This window comes from Haliaeetus leucocephalus, unplaced genomic scaffold (genome assembly GCF_000737465.1).
Source record: "Haliaeetus leucocephalus isolate CR32 unplaced genomic scaffold, Haliaeetus_leucocephalus-4.0 Scaffold2, whole genome shotgun sequence".
Taxonomy (NCBI): Eukaryota; Metazoa; Chordata; class Aves; order Accipitriformes; family Accipitridae; genus Haliaeetus; species Haliaeetus leucocephalus.
In genome coordinates this window covers 631,338-652,313 of record NW_010972438.1, presented here as the reverse complement: position 1 = coordinate 652,313, position 20,976 = coordinate 631,338, and the positions used below count along the sequence as shown (strand labels likewise).

Genomic DNA, 20,976 nt, shown 5'->3' with positions numbered 1-20,976 from the left:
GCCCCCGGCGCGGCGCGGGGCGGGCCGGGCCCTGCGGGCGGCAGCCACCCGGGGACTGCTGCACGGGCGGGGGGCTTCCCGCTGGGGGGGTCCCTTCGCACTTGGGGAGGGAGTGCCTCAGGAGCAGGCACCGTGCCCCCGACCCTGCCGGCGGGTAAAACCCAGCTGCAGGCGTGCAGGATGTGTCTATATCGGAGGAATTAATCGGGTTTATTTGCAATATTTCAAGCCAACTGTGTTCTTCTGGCTGAGGGGGGAGTGCAGAGAAACCAACAACGTTCCCTTCCCTTGCCTAGATTGCTGCGTAACGGAAGTGAACGAGCAAAGTGGAAGGGGGAATAAAAGTCTTGACAGCTAGACTTTAAATTCTTACTTGTTTTGCAAATGAAGAACATCATAGCAAAAATGCTGAAACACTTCTTAGTTTGTTTTTCCGCTAGAAGGTTAGATGGTCAGTGCATTAAAAAGGCTGAGAGACGCCAGTCTGAGCAACCGTGTCACCTGGGTGATGGACGCTGCAGATATTGGCTGAGCTCAGGTCGCTTTAAGAACTATTTCTGTGCAATGGGAAAACATGCCTCCGTAACAGGACTATGATTCTTTTATTCTCTTTATGTCAGCAGAAGAAAATGACATCTTTCTAGGTTTGGGGCCAGTGGCTTGACGCTTAAGGTGCTGTGTAAGAAATTGTTAAAACTAACAAGTATGAAGGATTTCACCCATGAACATATCGTTCTCTCAGTATCAACCTGGAAGGTAACGTTTGTGCCAGACTTGATATTTTGAGGCCTTTTAGAAGAGAGGGGTCAGTAATATCCTAAATGTAGGTCGATTTTTGCAGAGGCTGCTGCTGTTTTTCTGATGTTAAAATAGGTACTTTTTAAAGAAGTCGGTGATGGAGTAGTTGCACAAACAGTTTGTTCAAAGAATATTCGGTTAGTACTCCAAACAAGATGTGCCCAACACAGGGCATGTGTCATGTTACAGAGGTATTCCAGGGCCGTTTCCTCCCAGCACACGGTCAAACGTGAGCCTGTTGTCTGTCTTCAGTTGCACAACCAGTTATAGGAGCAGGTTTCATGGGCTTCCCTCTTACAAATGGATCCGTGTGCCAGTTTCTGAAGTCCTGTGGGCAGGATGGCAGCAGGTAGTGAGTCAACAGCTGGATGTGTTGCCGCAGAAGACTCTGCTCGGCCTGTGGCCATAATTGGTCATGCTTGTTCTATGCAGACATTGAACTGCAAGTGCAGCTTAATAGCTCTTGCGGAATCAAAAATAGATTGCATGTTGTTAACATTATAGGGCATAGTCCCTCTATTTTTCTCATTTTGGATTTCAGGCTGGCTGTCTAACACTACAGCAGTCCCTCGTTCCAGACGTACCTAGCTGCTACTCAAGAACGGGTTTGCAGATTGAAGACACAAATGTTGTCCTGGTGCATGAGGGCTCTTACATGCTGAATGAATTACATCAGAGCCTAATTTAAAATGGAGGTGTCATTTGGTAAATGAGAGGGAAGAGCTTCTCTGTAGTTCCTTTTAGACATCCATCCCTGTGCTGGGGCTAACATTAGAAAGCAGCTAATATGTGATAACCAACCACACTTATGTTTCTCAGAACCTCAGACTTCTATACTAGCACCTTTTATGTTTCCTGGTCCCAGGAAAATAGATACTTTCCAGAACTTCTCAGTATCCATCTTGACATTGTCCCTGTTAGAAAATTATGTTGACTAACAGTCAGCTGGAGTTTGTTTTTCCTTCTAAGCTGGATGGTAAATACTTGCTTGGTTTTGCTCATAGCAATCTAAATATAGCCTAGGGAACTTCTGAGGTATAGTTTGTCTGGAGTCATGACTTTATTTTTCATTTTTTAGCTTGCTAGGACTTTTGCATGTGTGGGATCATACTATCAGTGCTAAATAAGACAGAGAAAACAGAGGCAGGTGCATTCTTAGACCCTAGACTGGTTTTCCTAGGCCGGGAAATTGGTGCAAAAAAAAAAAAACACCATGATTTTTTTCTAGCATAGTTAACCATTTTGATTTAGCAACTGAGTTAAAAATATGCAAGCTGGATGCCAATTTTAGAGTTTTAGTTTACCCCATCCTTGTTACGTATTTTAAGGAGAGGAGAAAACATGTATTTCTCATTTTCACAGATTCCTTAGCTAAAGCCTTTTCACCAGCTACCTCTATCTGAGTTTTCCATTTGTAAGATAGTAATAATTCTTTGCACCTTATTTTTCGGGAGAGTGTAAAGGGTTGTAAGTCACTCTTTGAAAGTGTGTTTTCATACAAGCACTAATTGTCAAGTTTTGTTGTACAGAGTGATGTGAAGGAAGTGCATTTGTGTCTGTATATCAGCCAATCCACTTTTGCTGTATGTTCTTTCAGGTTTATGGCCACCAATGACCTGATGATGGAACTTCAGAAAGATTCAATAAAACTAGATGAAGACAGCGAGAAGAAAGTTGTGAAAATGCTTTTGAAATTGCTGGAGGACAAAAATGGGGAAGTACAGAACCTCGCTGTCAAGTGGTAAGAGCCTCAGCCGTAATTACCATATTCCCTGGCAATAATAAAGCTGCCACAGATCGCAGAGAGTGCGTTAGAGTGGAGCCTGGCCCTGCAGCATTGGCACCTTACTCAAACCTTCCTTTGTAGGGGCTTTCCCTCTCATGCCAGGCACAGCAGTTCCGTTCTGTGTTGATACTCAGAAAGTGTGAGATATCTTTGTAGAAATAATAGGTGATTTTGGAAGTAGCTCAGTATTTATATTATGAGTCTTACCATATTAAAAGTAGCATGCCTAAGATTTTATTTCTTCAGAGAGAAGCCCAGTTTAAAATTTTGGTCATCAAGTTCCTCTCCTTTCTCGGGCTTTGAAATCCAGTGCTGAATTTCCCAGTGGTCCTGTCTTTGACAGAGATGGTACTAAACATGTATAGCCCTTCAAAAATGGCATTTGAATTTCAGGTCCTAATGCTCGTTGAGGGCATTTTCATTAAAGTTTATAATGTACTTGGGTTTTTTCCCAGCTTTGACTCCCAATTGTAGCCTGTGCTGTTGCTTTACCTTTCAGTTTCATTATTTTTTTTAATCCAAATGTAAAAGGCAGAAGGTTCCTTTATTACTGAATCATCTGATGAAGTGATCCTACTGCTGACATGTTCTTTCCTGTCTCTTTCCCCCAGCCTGTCTAAATGGGAGAGTTCATTCTAGAAATGAAATTGAATGGGTCAGTTCACGCACAGGGCTCCAGAAAGGTGGGCCATTTAAAGACAACTTTGGGTTCCTCTATTTTTTCCTACTGTGGATCTTATACTCCCTTCTTTTTAACCATATATTGCTTCTATCCCTGTACTTTCCCTGTGACCTTTGGCCCTTTCTTTTTGATTCCCATTGTCCTGACTTTTTCTGGCCCTGTTCCTGTCTCTGCCTGCTTTGGGTTTGTTTATTCTGTTTTTTAACCAAAATTTTTGAGCACTGAACAGAGTACAAATTTCTTTGGCTGTTTATCTATGGTTGCATTAGCAACAAGTCCATACTCACTACAGTCTCTAATTCATCCAGAATGTGATAATGAGAAGGCCTCAAAATTGAACCGGTAATATTTCCTTTTCATACTGAAGGAGGTACCTGTAACAGTTCACGTCCAGTCAGTTGGCGAGGTTCTCTAAAAAGGAGAAATGTGACGGTCTGAAGGACACTGGCAGTTGGATTAGGCCCAAGTGTGGATTTGTGCAGCCCATATCAGGATTCAGGAGTGAGTTAGGAAACTGCTGCGAGGTCTTGCAGTTGATTTTATCATCTAAAACTATGATCTTATTTCTTCAGAGGAATGCTGAAATCACACTTCACACCCAAAAAAATCACAGATTGAAATCTACATAAAAACTTGCCCTGTTTCTGGATCTGTGATTTTTTTTTTTTTTCAATTTAAATGAGTTCCTTAGCTTCTCTGTGCCTCAGTGTCCCTGCCTGTAAAATAGGGATAACCATCGGTTCCTTTCTGCATGTTGAGGTGTAAGATTGGACACTACTTGCGCTTGCACAGAGTCATCTTATTTAGTATTTCTTTTCTAATTCTTGTATTTCGGAGTAGCTACTCAGACTCTAAACAGCTATTATTGGCGCCATTGTTGAATTTAGGAATAGCCTTATTTAGAAAAGGCTGCGTGTGAATTTGCTTTGTGTACTCTGGGAAACACTGTGCTTATAGTGTTTGTTAAGCATGCTGTCGGGGTAATTGTGGTGTGCCAGCAGGGAGACAACTACCTGTGCATAGGTGTTCCATACAGTTTGCATTACTGAAGCTATGCCAAAAGGAAGAGAGAAAAAGAAGACAGAAAATGCATTTTTGTACAATAATTTTATAAACTGTGTTCAGCAATAAACATTCTAGAGTGCTAGCACCATGTCTTCTCATACAAGCTCTTAAGGAAATGTAAGTCATTAAGGCCGATGTTTTGACAGTCCTGTTCAGCTCCCACTGAGGTCAGGGACTTTTACCACTGACTGTCAGGAGCAGAACCTCTCCTATGTGTAAATGTCAGTGAAAAAAGAGTATGCTGAAAGCCCTACATGTGTCTCTGTCTCTTTTTGTACTCCATTGGCAACTGGTAGCCTTTCTTTTGAGCTGTATGGACATGTAGCACTGACGATAGTCCCCAGGGATCAGTGACGATGCCCTAGCATTATGCAGCATACAGAGCCAAAACCTCTAGTCCCTCTTTTTTGTATAACATGTAGAAAAAAGAAAAAACAAAGCTCCAAAGAGGCAGATTAGTCCTTTCCTTCACTCCATTTTCTGTTTTCACCTGGCTATGTGGACAGCCTGCTGAGAGAGGGGAAAAAAAGAACTGGGAAACCTTCAGGAACTGGTTATTTAAATATATTTTTGCTCTGGAACAGCAGCATGATGGTATTTTTAAAACTCCAGAACCCTGTTTAGAAAAATAGTTGTGCTGCACATGAATCACAGGGAGCTGTTCAATTCTCATATTGTTTTTTGAACCAAAAGGAAAAGATCTATATTATTCAGTTCAAATAATTCAGTTTTGACTAGTCGACACAAGAAAGGGAACAAGGAAGCAGTGACTAACATTTTGTACCTGGCACAGAAATTGGAGCACAGCCACATCGCTGCTACAGCAAGTAGCTGCTTCTCTGCAAGGTGGTATCGACTCAGGGAAATAGAAAAGTACCTGTACCATCTGTCAAGAGTCTCTGTTCAGGCCCAAATCCTTCCATAGTAATTTCTAGATTTGGGCATGAAGAATTACCTGGTGGTGTTAATCTGCAAGCTAGGGCCCCAGTTCTTCACCTGGGCAGACCATTCAGTGGGAGAGAAAGAGGTGGCGTAGCCACAGGGGCTTGGGCAAGGATCTCCGCCACTGGTGGGTCATGGAGCCATGGGCAAGCTCTACTCAGCCTGTAGAAGAGTGACGTGTTGTTAGGACTGAAACTGGGCTCAAAGAATTTTCTGTGGATGTTCACTAAAACAAGAAGATGGAATTTTCTATGCAGTATGATGTTTCCACTCATCAGTGTTTGCTTCTCATGAAAATTCTAGCAACGAGATTTGCTGTCTGTGAAACAGCAATTTCTTAGTAAGGGATACAGAATATTCACAGGAAACAAATGCATTTTGAATTCATTAGCTTAATTCAAAGAGTTAAGTGCAGCTGGTTAGGGAAGGAAAGCCATAATATGTGACTTGCTGAAATACAGTTAATACTTTACATTTTAGCTAGTGACCTTGTAAAGATACAAAAATAAATAGTTGCAAACAAATGCTGACAAACACTCTATGCACAAATTTGAATACAAACTTACCAGTAGGAGACACAGGTTGTTCACAGAAAGTTTTTCTAATAATAATAGTTAAAATAAAGTGCAGGGGAAAGGGAGCAGTCTTCCCTCTGTTGTAATTTTGAGCCTTGGCTCAAGTATAAGTTTTCACACAGAGGGCAGAGGGCAATAGGTAGCTAATTGCTTGTGAAAATCCATTTGGCATTTCCTCCTGAAAGTAATTTTTTGATGGTTGGGTTGGGTTTGGTTGTTTTTGCAAAACCTGACTGTAGATTTTACCATTACTCTGTGTAACATGGTTGCTTTGATTGAAGTTCATCACCTCGTAATTTCTGAGCTGCTCCTTCCAGTAAGATCTTAACTGGCCTCATGTTTGCAGTAGTTGATGTGAGATGTCCTCCTACAAATCTGATCTAAAATCCACTGAAGTCTGATATAGAGTTAACTGAGGCAACAATGCAGGGTACATAAATCTGGGGACACAACATGTGCTGCAGGATATCGGTACTCGATGCTGATGTTTGGTAGTATTTGCACTTGAGGCTGAGCTGCCTTTGAGGAGGAGTGAGCCTGAGCATCCCTTTTGATGGTGGAAGGCATCCCTCTTCCTCTTCATTCTGACTGGCTTCTCCTTCCACAGCCTGGGCCCTCTGGTTGGCAAAGTGAAGGAGTACCAAGTGGAAACCATTGTGGATACGCTGTGTACAAACATGTTATCAGACAAGGAACAGCTGCGGGATATCTCCAGCATTGGACTGAAAACAGTCATCTCTGAACTGCCACCAGCTTCTACAGGTAAAATGTCTGTCCCTGTTTGTCAGACTGAGGCAATAGGGAATCGCAGCCTTTGGCACACAGAAGAAAATGTGTAGTTCAGAGCCTAAAAGTTATAGATTTCTTATTCACCTGCTAGAGGACAATTAATGAAATAAGGAGGAGACATAGTAGAAGCTGAGACACCAATGTGATTAAAGATGGGATTAAATGAAAACTTGAGCTGGTCACCCTGAGGATACTTAAGTCTGAAACTGCATCTGACTTCTTGGAGTAATCCACTGCTGTTCACAGCAATCTTAAAGCATTCAGTGTGTGCCAAGATACTGCTGTTCGGGCAGTCTGGCAGTGCTGTTGGTCGCCACGTCAGCAATGCCACTACCCTCTGCGATCTCAGCAGTGCAAGCACTGCACCACCTCCTGTTTGCAGCCTGGCTGGACCGTGTCTTCTGACTGCCACAGCTACCCTGGCTGCTTCTCCTGCTTTGGGAACTATGTAACCCCAAAATGCAGCAGCTATTCAGGAGATACCTGAGGCTCCCAGAGATTTAAGTTTCCTCTGCAGCCATCTCATGTATCTGTTGTGCCTTCATGGCAGGCGGCCATGGCAGTGCTGCCAGGCTGCTGGATTTTAGGTTGGGAGGAGAGCTAGAATTGGTATGCAAATACTTGCTGAACGCCTCTCTCAATTTCTGCAAAATCTTAAGCTCTTGCAAGCCATCCTTTCAGAATTCTTTATTTAGCGTACATCACATGAACTGAAACTGTTTTAGGGTAGCAACAGATAAGTCATCTCCTTAAGGGTTGGGATTGACACTGTGTGGGCAGAAGGCAGCAAAAGCAGTGTGGGTTTGCTGCAAAATGGAGAGGCTGGACATCTACCCCTGTGCTTTCTTCACCCTAAGCCCTACTCCGTGTGGTTGCTGTTGCTGTGGTGCTGTCTGGAGCAAAGGGAAGGTTTGAAATAATAGTCCAAGAAACAGTGTGTGCCTGAAACAGGCTCCTTTCTCAGTGTTGTACAGCAGTTAATGATGCTCCTAGGATGTTCCACTTCTGCTTTGTCTCTGTTGCATCATGGAGGCTGTTCAGAATGGCATGGGAAGCAATTGTCCCTTCCTTTTAAAGTTTTGTGGAATTTGAAGCTGCTTATACTTTGCACTGAACCAACTGGGAAAAAACCCACAACAAAAATCAGTGTTGGGACAGGCACGGCCCAGCATGAAGACTAAACTGGTATCTAGACATTTTTCTGGACTGTAGGAGATTGAGGTTCTAGACTGCAGTTGTAATCTCAACATGTTCTTGAACCTGGGTTATATATTATTTTGAGACAGATTTATCTAGTTCTACCCTTAAATTTCATTATGGAGCTGAGAAACAGTTTCTGTCAGGACTGCTCTTCCTATCGAGAAAACCTCGATTTGTTGAAACTGAACACTTTCAAGGGAAAAACGGGAAAAAAACATGCCAGAAACTTCCCGCACAGCTCTACTCCCTGCATTGCATGGGCTTGGGAGCTGCCTGCGAGACAGCCAGAGCATTTTAGGGTAAAAGACAGTCTCCGAGAAGAGAAGCTTCTTCCAAATAGTTAAAGCATCATACTCCAGGGGGAGATACTTCACTGTTTGCAGTGTATAGCCACCATCTCAGACAAAAGCTAGTTGACTGCTCTTCTGGTTAGGTCTCCCAGTGGCGATTTCTTTTTTTAATGTAGGAGGGATTGAATGGTTCTTAGCAGTAAAAAGACTTCTTTTTAACTGACAGTGGGGAAAAATCTCTCTCTCTTGCAGGCTCCACCATGACAGCAAATGTGTGCAAAAAGATCACAGCCCAGCTGACAGGAGCCATTGGCAAGCAGGAGGATGTATCTGTGCAGCTGGAGGCCCTTGACATCCTGTCAGATATGCTGAGCAGGTACCAAAGGATTTCCTTCTGGCAGCTATGTCCAGCAGGGGGCTGCATGTATGTGTTTGCTTTTGATTTCTGTATTTCCCTAATCCTACTACAAGGACTTAAAAATAAAGGATTTGGGTTGGCTGCCACTGGGCAATATCTCAGCAGAGCAGATTCCCCAGCAGGGATGAGAGATGACATGCTGAGCCTTTCTGTGCTTGGGAATAGCAGTAACATTGGTGATGGATCCCACAGAGGCTGAGTTTCAAACAAATGGAGAGAGAGAGAGAGCCAAGCAGGGAAGTTTATTTTAGCCCTGTGAGCTGATCACACATACTTTTTTTTCCTGGCTGCCTCTTTCTTTTGTAACATAAGTCAGAGTGACAGTGTCATATGTCAGCTGCATGCAGGAAATTATTGACAAACCTCCAGGTCATCCAGAAGGACACAATCAAAATCAAACTCCTCCATGACAGAAACAAACAAATTCTCCCTGTGTTTTACAGAACAAGTCAGTGTTCAGACCAAAATGCCAAACCCACCCTTTTCCTCTCACTCCCCACAACATGTGTGAAGTCTTCATAGCTGAAGGATTTTTACATTTTTTGCTGGCAAGAGGGCTTTTTCTCTGAGGCTTTGACTTTCAGTTTCTGCCTTGTTCTGTTTGCAGACTAGGGGGAACACTCTACTCTTTCCATTCCTCCATCCTGAACTGCCTCCTACCCCAGCTGACAAGCCCCAGGCTGGCAGTACGTAAAAGGGCCATCATTGCCTTGGGTCATCTTGTCTTGACCTGCAGCGGAAACATCTTCTCAGAGCTCACAGAGCATCTGCTTGCTGAGCTGAAGAAGAATGAGTCTACTTCTACTACCAGGACGTACATTCAGTGTGTCGCTGGCATCAGTAGGCAGGCTGGACACCGCATAGGTAGGATGAGTAGCTTGAAATGGCGCTGGAAATGTGCATGCATTTTAGAGGAGCTCCTTTTAGTGGTAAAAGAAGTGTGCTCGCTCTGTTCCTAATGTGTTAGTGGCTTGTGCTTTGCTATTCCCTCTGTGGTCCTGACCTGGCTCTCTGATCTCCACTTGGAAGGGAGGGGACACCGGAGTAACTCTCTGGCTGCCCTTCTGTAGTGGTATCATCTCAAGGTCTTGCAGCACTTCCCTCGTCTGAATTAACACCTCTGTGAATTAGGTCAGTGGATTCACCCCACTTTAAATGAGAGGAGAAATGGAGGGCAGCGTATTGTATTACTTGTCTAAAACATCTGCCAGAGCTGAGATTAGGTCCTAGAAGATCTCTAATCACAGCTCTTTCCATGACTGAAATGCCAACAAGGGGCTGAAGACAGGGAGCAGGGGTTGTCTGCTGAAAATCTCTGCAAGGCTGGTCTTTGGTGGGCTGCTGGCTCCTTGCCCATGTGGTCCAGGGGTGGAACGCTTTGCCAGGCACACGAAGGAAGTGGCAGGTGGCTGAGTTGTTAGCTGCTTGGATGAGTGAAGGCTGGGATGATTTTTCACTGCTGCTTGCTTTATCTTTCCCAGGAGAACATCTGGAGAAGATAATTCCTCTGATTGTTCAGTACTGTAACGTGGAAGATGACGAGCTGAGAGAGTACTGCTTTCAGGCCTTCGAGTCTTTCGTGAGAAGGTGTGTGCCCTTGAGAAACAACTCTGCACCATCCTGTGCATCAGCATCCTCCTGGTGTAAATATTTATATGTTTGGCATCAAGGGTTGAGTACCTTCCTACATGCATTCCTGTTAGGAAGGCCGGTTCACAAATGAAATCTCTTCTTCACATGCAGAGTTGGGCTTGAGTTATGAGCTATTTTACCTCAACATGTGAGAGTGTGTTTCTGTATTGGTTTTGCAGGAGTGGGAGTTTTCCTTGTCCTTGGAGGATTCCTCAGCAAGAGGGAACTGCCTCGCTCCGGGTGCGTGGAGGGAGTGGGAGGCAGGAAGGGGGCTCAGGCAGAAGAGCTGCTGAGCTGCAGCTCTCCTGTTGTTTAATCAGACATTTACTGCTTGTCTTGGAAAAGGAGCCCAACAGAGCTGCTGAGGTTTTCTCCCATGAAGGGAGGATTCAGCTAGGTGGTGAAGGCAATTTATTTTTTTTTTCCCCCTATAGAAATCATTGCATCCTCCCCAGGGGAATGTGGTCTTGCTTCGTGCACAGCAGGAAGGAGCAGCTCTGGTTTAACTGATGTTAACAAAACGTTCATATAGTCTGTGAAGCATTTTGGGATTCTTGTGAGATTAATTATATTATTTGGATATTTAAAATGGCTTAGTCTTTAATTCATTAACTATTAGGATTTTTATTTGTCGTGATAGGTGCCCAAAGGAAATTGACCCTCACATCCCTAATGTGATGGGGTTATGTTTGAAGTACATCACCTTTGACCCAAACTACAACTATGATAATGAGGAGGAGGAAGAGGAAGAGATGATGGAAACTGAAAATGGGGAGGATGAAGAGCAAGGTGCCTACTTGTGAGGATGACTGTGCTCAGCAGAATACTGGGTTAACATTTCTACCCTTCCTGCTTTCTCACTCTCTGTGACGTTACTTTCCAGATCTGCTTCAATCTTTTCAGTTCTTCTAAATGGGTTAAACTACCAATGGTAATAACATAGCTGTATGTGCGAAGTTCCAGCAGTAATTCTGAGTTTGTTAGTTTTATTTTTTTTCTGAAAAGGTCCTCAGATCTCTGCCTGCCTTAGGTGGCAGTGAAAACACTGAAACTTGAACTCTGAACTAGCTTAGAGGGGAGCTAGACCAAGGAAGCACTGTTTTTCCTGTGCCCGCTGACTGCAGGAGTTTCTTAGAGCACATCCAGCAAGCACCCAGGCATAATGCCCGGAAATCCTGAGGAGCAGCTGCTCTGCCATCCTGATTGTTGGAAACGCTCCCTTGTGCTCCCAAAGGTGCCGGTGCTGCTTGCAGCCTGCCAGGCAGACCTCAGACCCCTGCTGCAAACAGTTGACTTGATACGCATGGGTCGTTCAAGGGGAGGTGTGAACGCTGTTGTTCTTGCCTGCTTTCTGGCCTGTCCAAACTTCAGGTGGTGGCACCATGTGTTTGAATGCAGCTGTAACATGGATTCCTGTCTGTCCTCATAGTTTAGCTCTAGTAGGCTTAGGCTTGTGTGAGAGAGATGGCTCCTTATGGGGTCCTGACAAAATGGGATTTCTTGAAAAGAAAGATGTTACAGGCAGATCTAGAAATTGCAGTTTGTTACCCTCTTACTGCATCTACTGGGGTGTTATGCAGTGTTACCTTTTTTGACCAGGCAGCTAGCCAGCATTTGTAGCTTACTCTGGTTAGAAAAGGAATCGGAAATCTTTGATGTGGTCTCACTTATTTACAAGACTGGACAAAACTCCTGTTTGCCGTGGTTGCAGGGGAGGTCAGGCAAGCAAGCAGCAATTCCAGGCTGTGGCAGCCAGCACCCCTGCCCAGGTGCGTCAGAACCATGCTGCTTTGTCAGGCTGCAGCTTTTTCTCGGTTTCTGTGTTGCTTCCTCTTATCTCTCTGTCTACAAGGCTGTTTTCCACACATACATACTGTTCCTGAGCACAACAGCCAGCCAAAGCTCATCTTTGCAGTCACCCGGAGGCTGCAGAGCCTGTACTTCTGCACTTGAGCCCCCCTTTGCAAGGCTGGTTGCTTTTTTTTTTTTTTTTTTTGCTGGAAGAGGTAAATGCTTAACTGCTATTTTAAATGAAAGCCTGAAATTTTAATGTAACAGTTTCAGGGCAACTTAACTCAGCCTACAAACCTAGTAGCCACACAATTACATTTTTACTATAAGTTAGTTATTTTTTGCTACTGTGTAGCAAAAGAGAGCACAGCTATAGTCCTGAACACTTAAAAGTGCCACCATTAAAAACATCTTGGTCCACCACTAAAAACATCTTAGTCATCAGTGAAAGCAATCTGATACTGTCTTCAAAAGAGGCCTTTCATTTATTTGCTGAATCATGTTTACTTTGAGGTGGATGTGGAGCCTTGGTCAGATAGGAGGGGTACTTTAATGTTAGCTACAGACAACATTTCATAATGTCTCTATTTATAGCTGTGTATAGTATGGCAGCTAAGAGCAAAAGTTAGAACAAGTTCCTTGGAAGACAGGCATTTTTGTTTACTTTCATACTGATTGGGGTAAGATCCTGGCTGGATTTCTGGAGAATATGTTAAATGTTCTGCCAATAACATAGTAAATCGTTACACTGTTTTGTGCCATTCAGGAATTGCTAAGACAAATATTTACATATTTTTGGCTTTAAAATCTGGGAACTTCATTCTTCCTTCAAAACAAAAGCCTTGATGCCTGAGCTGAAGTGGCCAGTAAGGGTAGTAACATTAAGGTTTATTCTCCGTCAGCTCTTACCTGGAGCAGAAGAATCTGACACAGGGCAGCCTGGCTGGTAGTAATGTCTGCAGGGACAGGCTATTCTGGACAATTTCATGTTCCCAGATATGTGTGACTTATTGGCATCTGTTTGTCTGGTGAGCTGGAGAGGGAAGCTCTGAGGATCAAGTGATCCTCTAGCTCCAGTTTCTCATAATGGTGCACCTTGTCTTCCCTTGTCTTCTTTCCAGAAAGCGATGATGAGTACAGTGATGATGATGACATCAGCTGGAAAGTCCGCAGGTCTGCAGCAAAGTGCCTGGAAGCCATTGTCAGCAGCAGGCATGATCTCCTGCAGGACTTCTACAAAACCCTCTCTCCAGTCTTGATAAGCAGATTCAAAGAGAGGGAGGAGAATGTCAAAGCTGACATCTTCAGCGCTTATATCTCCTTGCTGAAGCAAACGCTGCCCATCCAGAGCTGGCTGCATGCTTCAGATGCCTCTGGCAAAGATGACATTCCCCTGACAATGCTTCAGAACCAGGTGGGTGAGAAGATGCCAGGCTGGATTAAATTGGAAAGCAATGAAGAGCAGTAGATACCATGCCACCGATGAATATGCCTAGTAGTTAAGCCTGAGAACATAGCTAGCAGAAGGAGCCCTTGGGCACACAACCACAGGGGACCAAATCCTGAGGGCTGACCATTTACTGTTTGTCTCCCGCTATTACTGGGGAGAGAGTGCTGAGCCAGTGCAGGAGCGCTGAGGTTATAACCTGCATTGCCCGCCTCCACTAGCCTCTGACACGTGTTTGCAGACTGCATATGAGACAGGTTAGCCTTTGGGTGAAGTGTCAGTCTGTTGCCTTACAGTTACTCCAGCTGCTGCTCAGGAAACTCACCGAATAAATTGTGTAAGCCATTGGAAGCTCAGTAAGGTTTGGATCTGGTCAGTAGGCGTAAGAGAGTATGCAACTCAGTTCATTACAGGAGAACAGCCAGTGGCTTCCAGGGTAGCTTGCTGTGGTTCTGCACACGATCTGGACATTACTGCTGATCCAACAAACAATAGTGGAAGCAATTTTTCTGATGCACTGCTTTAATTCAGAAATATGCTGGAGTAATTACAGTCAGAATAGTTTAGCCACACATGCTGATCAGGACTCTGCCTAGCCCAGGATCCTTGCTAACACGGTGGTCCACACATGCCATTTCAGAAGAAGACAAAAGAAATGTTGGAAATAACCATGTTGTTATAGAATAGCGTGACTGTGAGAGCAGCTTTTTCTGGCTGATGCTACTACTGACTGGTGAGTCCCTGAAGCAGGAGGTTTAAAATCCATGCCAAAATGTAGTTACATCACTGATTAATCATCTTATATGTATGAGATATTTATTTAAATAACTTGCACCTCAGGCCTGTGATTTGTTTTTTGATTTCACTGAAATGCTGGCAGGGTGTCCAAGTTTAAGTATAGTGATGGGGCTAGATCCTTAAACAGCAGACCAGGAAGGAATCATCAAACTCTAAGCTCCCTTAGCTTTGTGTCCCGGTCTGATCATTTTGTTGTGTTTCTTTAAGCTTCTGTGTTAGGGGATAACACCAACTTCAGGAAGGGCTGCTTAGGAGTCTGTTTGCAGAATATGGAAAAGAAGAATAACGTCCCCTCCCACTCTTCTGTTCATGTATCTTTTCTTCACGTGCACTGTCTTGTAATCTATCCCAAGTCTGTTCTCTGGTGAACAGGTGCAGTTTCTTGCTGTCCCCTGTTAGTTCTCTTGCTGTGCTGTTAGTGCCTCTGGCTCAGCTGAGCAGGCTGCTTTGGTAGCCTAGCTCTGTGCCCTGGGATCTGGGATGACTGATGTGTTTCTTTCTGGTCTTCTTTTCCAAACTGCAGGTCCCCAAGATTGTCAAGGCCTTGCACAAACAGCTCAAAGAAAAGAGCATCAAATCAAGACAGGGATGTTTCAGCCTCCTGACAGAACTGGCCAATGTTCTTCCTGGTTGCCTGGCAGATCACATCCCTGCACTCATCCCTGGTAAACTTCTCTGTGGTCTGCGGGTGAAGGAGCAGAGTTGGCTCAATCCATTCCTAACACATATGCTCCTTGCCTGCGTGTTCCAGTATTATTCCTGTATATCGCTGTGATCAGCATCAGGACATACACATCAAGTTCTGCTCTGTGCTGATGTGCTCCCAGATCAATTCTGGCTTCTGTCTACCACCACCAAAAGCCAGGATAAGAACATCAAGTTCACTTCCACAGTCCCCTGAAGAGGTGCTTTTAGGATGGCCTATTCCAGCTTCCTTTGAAACTAGCTGGAATTATGCTGTTAGCCTGCTGAGATCAGTAACAGGAGTGACATTTTCTTTTACAAAATGCAGTGGCATTTTAAAAAATTATTTGTACTGACTGATTAGCTAATTTGCACTGCCACCTTTTTCTCTGAGCCTTTCTGCCTATAGGCTCATGAAGCATCCCACTGCTGAAAGGCTTATAAAGCTAAGGTCCTGTCTTTGATTTTGGCATGACTGTATAGTAAATATAAAAAAAGTCTCCTGTGATTTTCCCTGGGGCTCTTACGAATTAATAGATCGGAAAAAAGCATTCAAACCAAGAGTCAGGCATGACTTCAGGGGTAGCAATTGTTGTAAATATTTCTCATTAAGTCTTCTGGGAAACATAAATATGTGCTACAGAAATTGGACTTGGAAGTACTTCCTTTCTGCAAAGGCAGTCCATCTTTAATGGTCCACAGTTATGTTCCAAACAATACTAACAGAAGCTGTAAAACTAGATAAACATAGAGTCCCTGGTTTGGTTTTGATTTGTTTTGTTTTTAAGACTTCTGACAGAGGAATGAAGGAAAAACTCATGAAGGGCCATTCCTGCTGCCTGAAGTGCCTGTTGTTGAGACTAGGCTTTCCCAGTCTTAATTTCATGCCATTTTGTCATACTTACTCACACTTGACTAACCATTCCTTCTCATCTTAGCCCGGGATGACTTTTCGAATTAAGTTTTTAAGAAGTTTTGTAGCCAGCCATCCAGGACGGCTACAAAGACCAGTTCTGTCTGAATTGCTGCTTACTGGGAAGCAGAAAGACAGCAAGGAGAGCAACTCTCTCTCTTTCTAATGGCATGTATCCTTTGGGTGGGGACAGGGAAGAAAGAAAACCGATTTAAATTGTGTCCTTCTTTGAGGGGGAGGAGGGTGTGATAAAAACCACTTGATGCAATAAGACAGCAGTCATTCTTGTCTCTTTGCACAGGTATTGTTTTCTCCTTGGCCGATAAATCCAGCTCCTCCAACATGAGGATTGACACGCTGTCTTTCCTTCATGTTCTTCTTTGCAACCACCAGCCAGAGGTATTTCATCCTCATATCAAAAGCCTGTTACCTCCTGTTGTGACCTGTATTGGAGACCCCTTTTATAAGATCACTTCAGAAGCTCTGCTGGTTACTCAGCAACTTGTGAAAATTATCAGGCCTTTGGACAGATCTTGCACTTTTGATGCCAAGCCCTATGTGAAGGACCTTTTCGCTGGTACTCTGAAGCGACTGAAGGCAGCTGACATCGACCAGGAGGTGAAAGAGCGTGCTATCTCCTGTATGGGACAAATTATTTACAATCTGGGAGACCATTTAAGCACTGATCTCCAGCCAACCTTGAAGATATTTCTGGAGAGGCTCAAAAATGAAATCACCAGACTGACAACAGTCAAAGCATTAACCTTAATTGCTAGTTCTCCACTTAAAATAGATTTGAGACCCATTTTAGGGGAAGGTTTCCCCATTTTAGCTTCCTTCTTGAGAAAGAATCAACGTGCCTTGAAACTGAGCACTCTGACTGCTCTGGACATCCTGGTGAAGAACTACAGTGACAGCCTGAAGCCTGCCATGATAGAGTCTGTCCTAACAGAGGTCCCCGCTTTAATTACTGAGAATGACATGCATGTTTCCCAGGTGGCTACCATGTTCCTTACTACTTTGGCTAAGGTTTATCCATCCTGCATTTCTAAGATCAGCAGTTCAGTTCTTGCTGAAATCTTTCAGCTTGTCCACTCGCCTTTGCTTCAAGGAGGGGCGCTGAACGCCATCATAGACTTCTTCCAGGCTCTGGTTCTGACAAAGACGGCCACCGTGGGTTACTCAGAGCTGATGAAGCAGCTGACTGCACCTATTTACTCCTCAAGTTCAGCTGGGGCATCGGTGACGTTACATAAACAGGCGTATTACTCTGTCGCAAAGTGCGTGGCAGCCCTTTCTTCAGCCTGCCCAAAGGAAGCCCCTGTGATGGTGAACCAGTTTATCCAGGATGTAAAAAACTCGAAGTCCAGCTCTGCTGTTAAAGTGCTAGCTTTCCTTTCACTGGCAGAGATGGGTCGCACCACAAACCTCAGTGCTCAGAGAGAGCTGAAAACTGTCATCCTGGAAGCATTCACTTCCCCCAGCGAAGAGGTGAAATCTGCTGCTTCCTATGCGTTGGGGAACATCAGTGTTGGGAATCTTAAGGAGTATCTTCCCTTCATACTGAAAGAGATCGGAAGCCAGCCAAAGAGACAGTACCTCCTGCTGCACTCTCTGAAAGAAGTCATCAGCTCCTCCCCAGCCGACGGCCTCAAACCTTACGTGGAGGATATTTGGGCTCTGCTTTTCAAGCACTGTGAGTGCACAGAGGAAGGGACGCGCAATGTGGTGTCTGAATGCTTGGGGAAGCTGACTTTGGTGAATCCTTCTGAGCTGCTGCCTCGGCTGAAAAAACAGCTGTCGTCAGGTAACGGCAAGGGCAATGGTGAGAGTGGGAAAATGCCTTCTTTTGCTGGAAAGTCCTCTTGTAAACTGCTGGTGGGAACAACAGGGAGCAAAGCCAGCCTGCAGAGATGAGAAGAAAACACAAGGGATCTCTGCAAGGGGGGATCAAAAGAGCACTGGTTGGCACAGGGGGCAGGAGGGTGTTGTGTTAGGAACAGAGACCACATGTGGAGATTGTGCGGGAGTGGGATTTAAACAAGGAGGTTGTCAAGACAAATCTGTTCTTACCTCTTCAACGTGCGTGTAACGTGACCGAGAGCAGAATGGGTACTACAAAGTTACAGCAGTGATATTATTTCTTGACCTTTCACTGTTTTTTCTTTCCATCTTCATCGCAGGCTCTCCACATGCCCGGAGCACAGTGGTAACTGCAATCAAATTCACAATTGCAGACCAGCCTCAGCCTATTGATGCTCTCCTGAAAGGCTGCATAGGTATGCTAGCACAAACAGCAACGTGAGCTGGGAACGTGAGATGTTAGGTGTCGTTAGCAGCTTGGGGATTTTTCACACCTATGCGAACCTCACCTAATCCAGTTTTTATCTGTCTCTGCTTTTGGGATTAAAGAGCAACACTGTCACCTGAGTCCTTGTTAAATTCTCTGATGCCTCGCTCTTGGCTATTTTCTATTGGTGACAGTTTTTTAGGGAGCATAAGTTCCTTCAGTGTTTAAACTTACGATTCAGGCATCTCATGACAAGGATCTTGGAAAATATAACCTACATTAAAAGGGTCTTACATCTGGGGACCCTACATCTCATGTCTGTTGTATAAAACTGGGCCTTCTGTTTCAGAGAAGTCTGAGCAGATGAGATCAAAGTAAGAAAAAAAGAAAACCCAACTTCCTTGAATACCAAAGCTTATGATTTGACTTTAGGATGAGGTAGCTAGAATCATCTGGTTTGGTTTTATGCCCAAATGCAGGAAAGTCGTGTTTCTGTCCCTAGAGTTATTTTACCATAGGTGCTTTTGTAACCAGGCTTCTTGAAATACACTGTGATATCCTTTTAAAATACTTCTAAAACACTGCAGCAGGACTGACTGCGTGTTCTTATCCCACAGGTGACTTCTTAAAAACTCTTCAGGATCCAGACCTGAATGTTCGACGTGTGGCTTTAGCCATGTTTAATTCTGCTGCTCACAACAAACCTTCTTTAATCCGAGATTTACTAAACGCAGTTCTCCCCAGCCTGTATAATGAAACGAAGGTCAGAAAGGAACTCATCCGGGAGGTATGTCATTAGTTCACCTTGGGTGCAGTACGGCAGTGGCTCAGTGCCTGTTAAGCTGAGATGAAGCTGTCACCCTGTCTGTTAGGTGACAGCTGTATTTTTTTTTCTTGTTTAAGGTAGAAATGGGGCCATTCAAGCATACAGTGGATGATGGCCTTGACGTGAGGAAAGCTGCTTTCGAATGCATGTATACACTGCTGGAGAGCTGCCTCGACCGACTGGATATCTATGAGTACCTGAACCATGTGGAGGATGGACTGAAGGATCACTATGACATTCGGGTAGAAGCTGTGCCTTAACTGCTGGAGGGTGGTGACATCACTGATGTTACTTGTTCTCTGGGGGCTTGGGCTTGAACTGAGCCCGTGTGTCACCACAGCATCGAGTGCCCCTGCCATGCCGTTTCCTGTTCTCTGCGGCTGCTGCGGACTTTCACCTGACATTGTCTAGCTCTAATTCGACTGTGGCAGCCTTGAAAATGCAACCCAGGTGTAGCTGGGTTTATAGGAAATTTACCAAAGTCTAAAATAAGTTCCTTCTGCCTTTAAACTTAGATTGTTACTTGCTTAGTGGGGCCAGTGACACTGTATTAAAAAAAATCAGCATTGTCATTGCTGATGGCCTCATAGCTTAATAGGAAGCACTACATCCTTTTCATACTATTACTTGATTTACCTCCACTGAGTCGTGGGTGCAGCAATAGCACAATCTCTGGGCTGAACATTGCCATTTCTCTCAAAGGCTGTCAGCCCTTTACAGCACACCACACGCACCTGGGACAGGTTGGCTGCCAGTGGGTGCATTTCCATTACGACCAAAGCTCTTCCCAAAACCCCTTGCGCAAGTGCAAAGAAACTCACCACTGTGTGGGTACAGCATGACACCCAGGGAGAACGACCAGATGGGCTTTGGCAGAGAGGATCCACACTCCAAGCCTGGGGGAGTCAGAGAATGCAGCAAAGCAATGCCTGTTTTATCTTTCCTCTGTCTAGATGCTGACTTTCATAATGTTGGCTCGGCTGTCCACACTCTGTCCCAACGCCGTGCTGCAGCGGCTCGAGCGACTGATTGAGCCACTCCGGGCGACTTGCTCCACAAAGGTAAGATCAGGCAGAGAGTGTGACCCACTCAGGGTGGGTTCTGCCACAAAGCCACCTCTGCTGTTAGCCACCCCTGTCGCTGCTGCTGAGCTGCCCGCTCCCCATACTCCGCTGGCTAGAAAATCATCTGCTCATCTCCGCCTCTGCTGGCGTGTCTGATTCTTTGTGCCTGCACTGTCTTTCCTAAATGCCAACTAAAAATGGTGCTCTGGATTTGTAGGTAAAAGCCGGTTCTGTGAAGCAGGAGTTTGAGAAGCAGGACGAACTGAAGCGATCTGCCATGAGAGCAGTAGCTGCTCTCCTGACCATCCCTGAAGTAGAGAAAAGTCCAGTGATGGCCGAGTTTTCATCTCAGATCAGATCCAATCCTGAAATGGCATCACTTTTTGAGAGCATCCAGAAAGATTCTGCTTCCCTACCCACCTCAGAGGCAATGGACGTGAGCTAAGTAAAATTTGCCTGTTTACTCCGCCACCTTCCTGCCCTCGCAATGCATTAACTGGAGACGCTGCAGACGGGCCAAGGGAGAATGTCATCAAGCTGGTCTCTAGTGCAGCAGCTGCTTGCAAGTCACTGGGCACCAACAGCAGAAAATGGCTGGTTCCAGCTGCGCTTGCAAGCAGCAGACACCTCGCTGAGGTGTAACAAGATACGCGAGATAAGGGAGATGTGTCCTTGGGGTGCGGGGAGGGTTGGAAGACGAGTATTCTAATTTTTCAGCAGCTTTTTAAGGGGCATACAAAGCAATCGAAATTGAGCATGGTTCCATGAAAAATGGAAAGTACTTTCTGAAATATTTCCTTACTGCAGGACAAAGAAAAATAGTTGAAAAGTTTTGGGTTTTTTAACCACTGCACATGCACTTTCTACCCCAAATTGCCTGAAGAACATATTTATATTGTTTCACTAAATAACATGGCTAAAAATGAAAAGTCACCTCTTCAATTACTGATGAGCATCACAACCGCAGGCCCTGTTTCAAGAAGCGG

At 44.7% G+C, this 20,976-nt stretch overlaps 1 protein-coding gene across 2 annotated transcripts; it reads left to right on the top strand.

Moving 5' to 3' along the window:
- The first annotated feature begins 2,387 nt into the window (after positions 1–2,387).
- CAND2 (cullin-associated and neddylation-dissociated 2 (putative)) lies at positions 2,388–20,976 on the top strand. Of its 2 annotated transcripts, XM_010570252.1 has the most exons (14): positions 2,388–2,539; positions 6,456–6,610; positions 8,380–8,503; positions 9,153–9,409; positions 10,027–10,132; positions 10,818–10,966; positions 13,090–13,382; positions 14,737–14,878; positions 16,112–17,617; positions 17,994–18,089; positions 18,718–18,887; positions 19,004–19,168; positions 19,880–19,987; positions 20,208–20,976. In XM_010570252.1, exons 1-14 carry the CDS (start codon positions 2,400–2,402, stop codon positions 20,433–20,435), a joined length of 3,639 nt encoding a protein of 1,212 aa, XP_010568554.1. In that variant the 5' UTR covers positions 2,388–2,399; the 3' UTR covers positions 20,436–20,976. The 2 variants fall into 2 exon arrangements, with proteins under 2 accessions (XP_010568554.1, XP_010568546.1); XM_010570244.1 differs by lacking the exons at positions 19,880–19,987; positions 20,208–20,976 and having other exon boundaries at positions 2,397–2,539; positions 8,380–8,551; positions 19,008–19,151.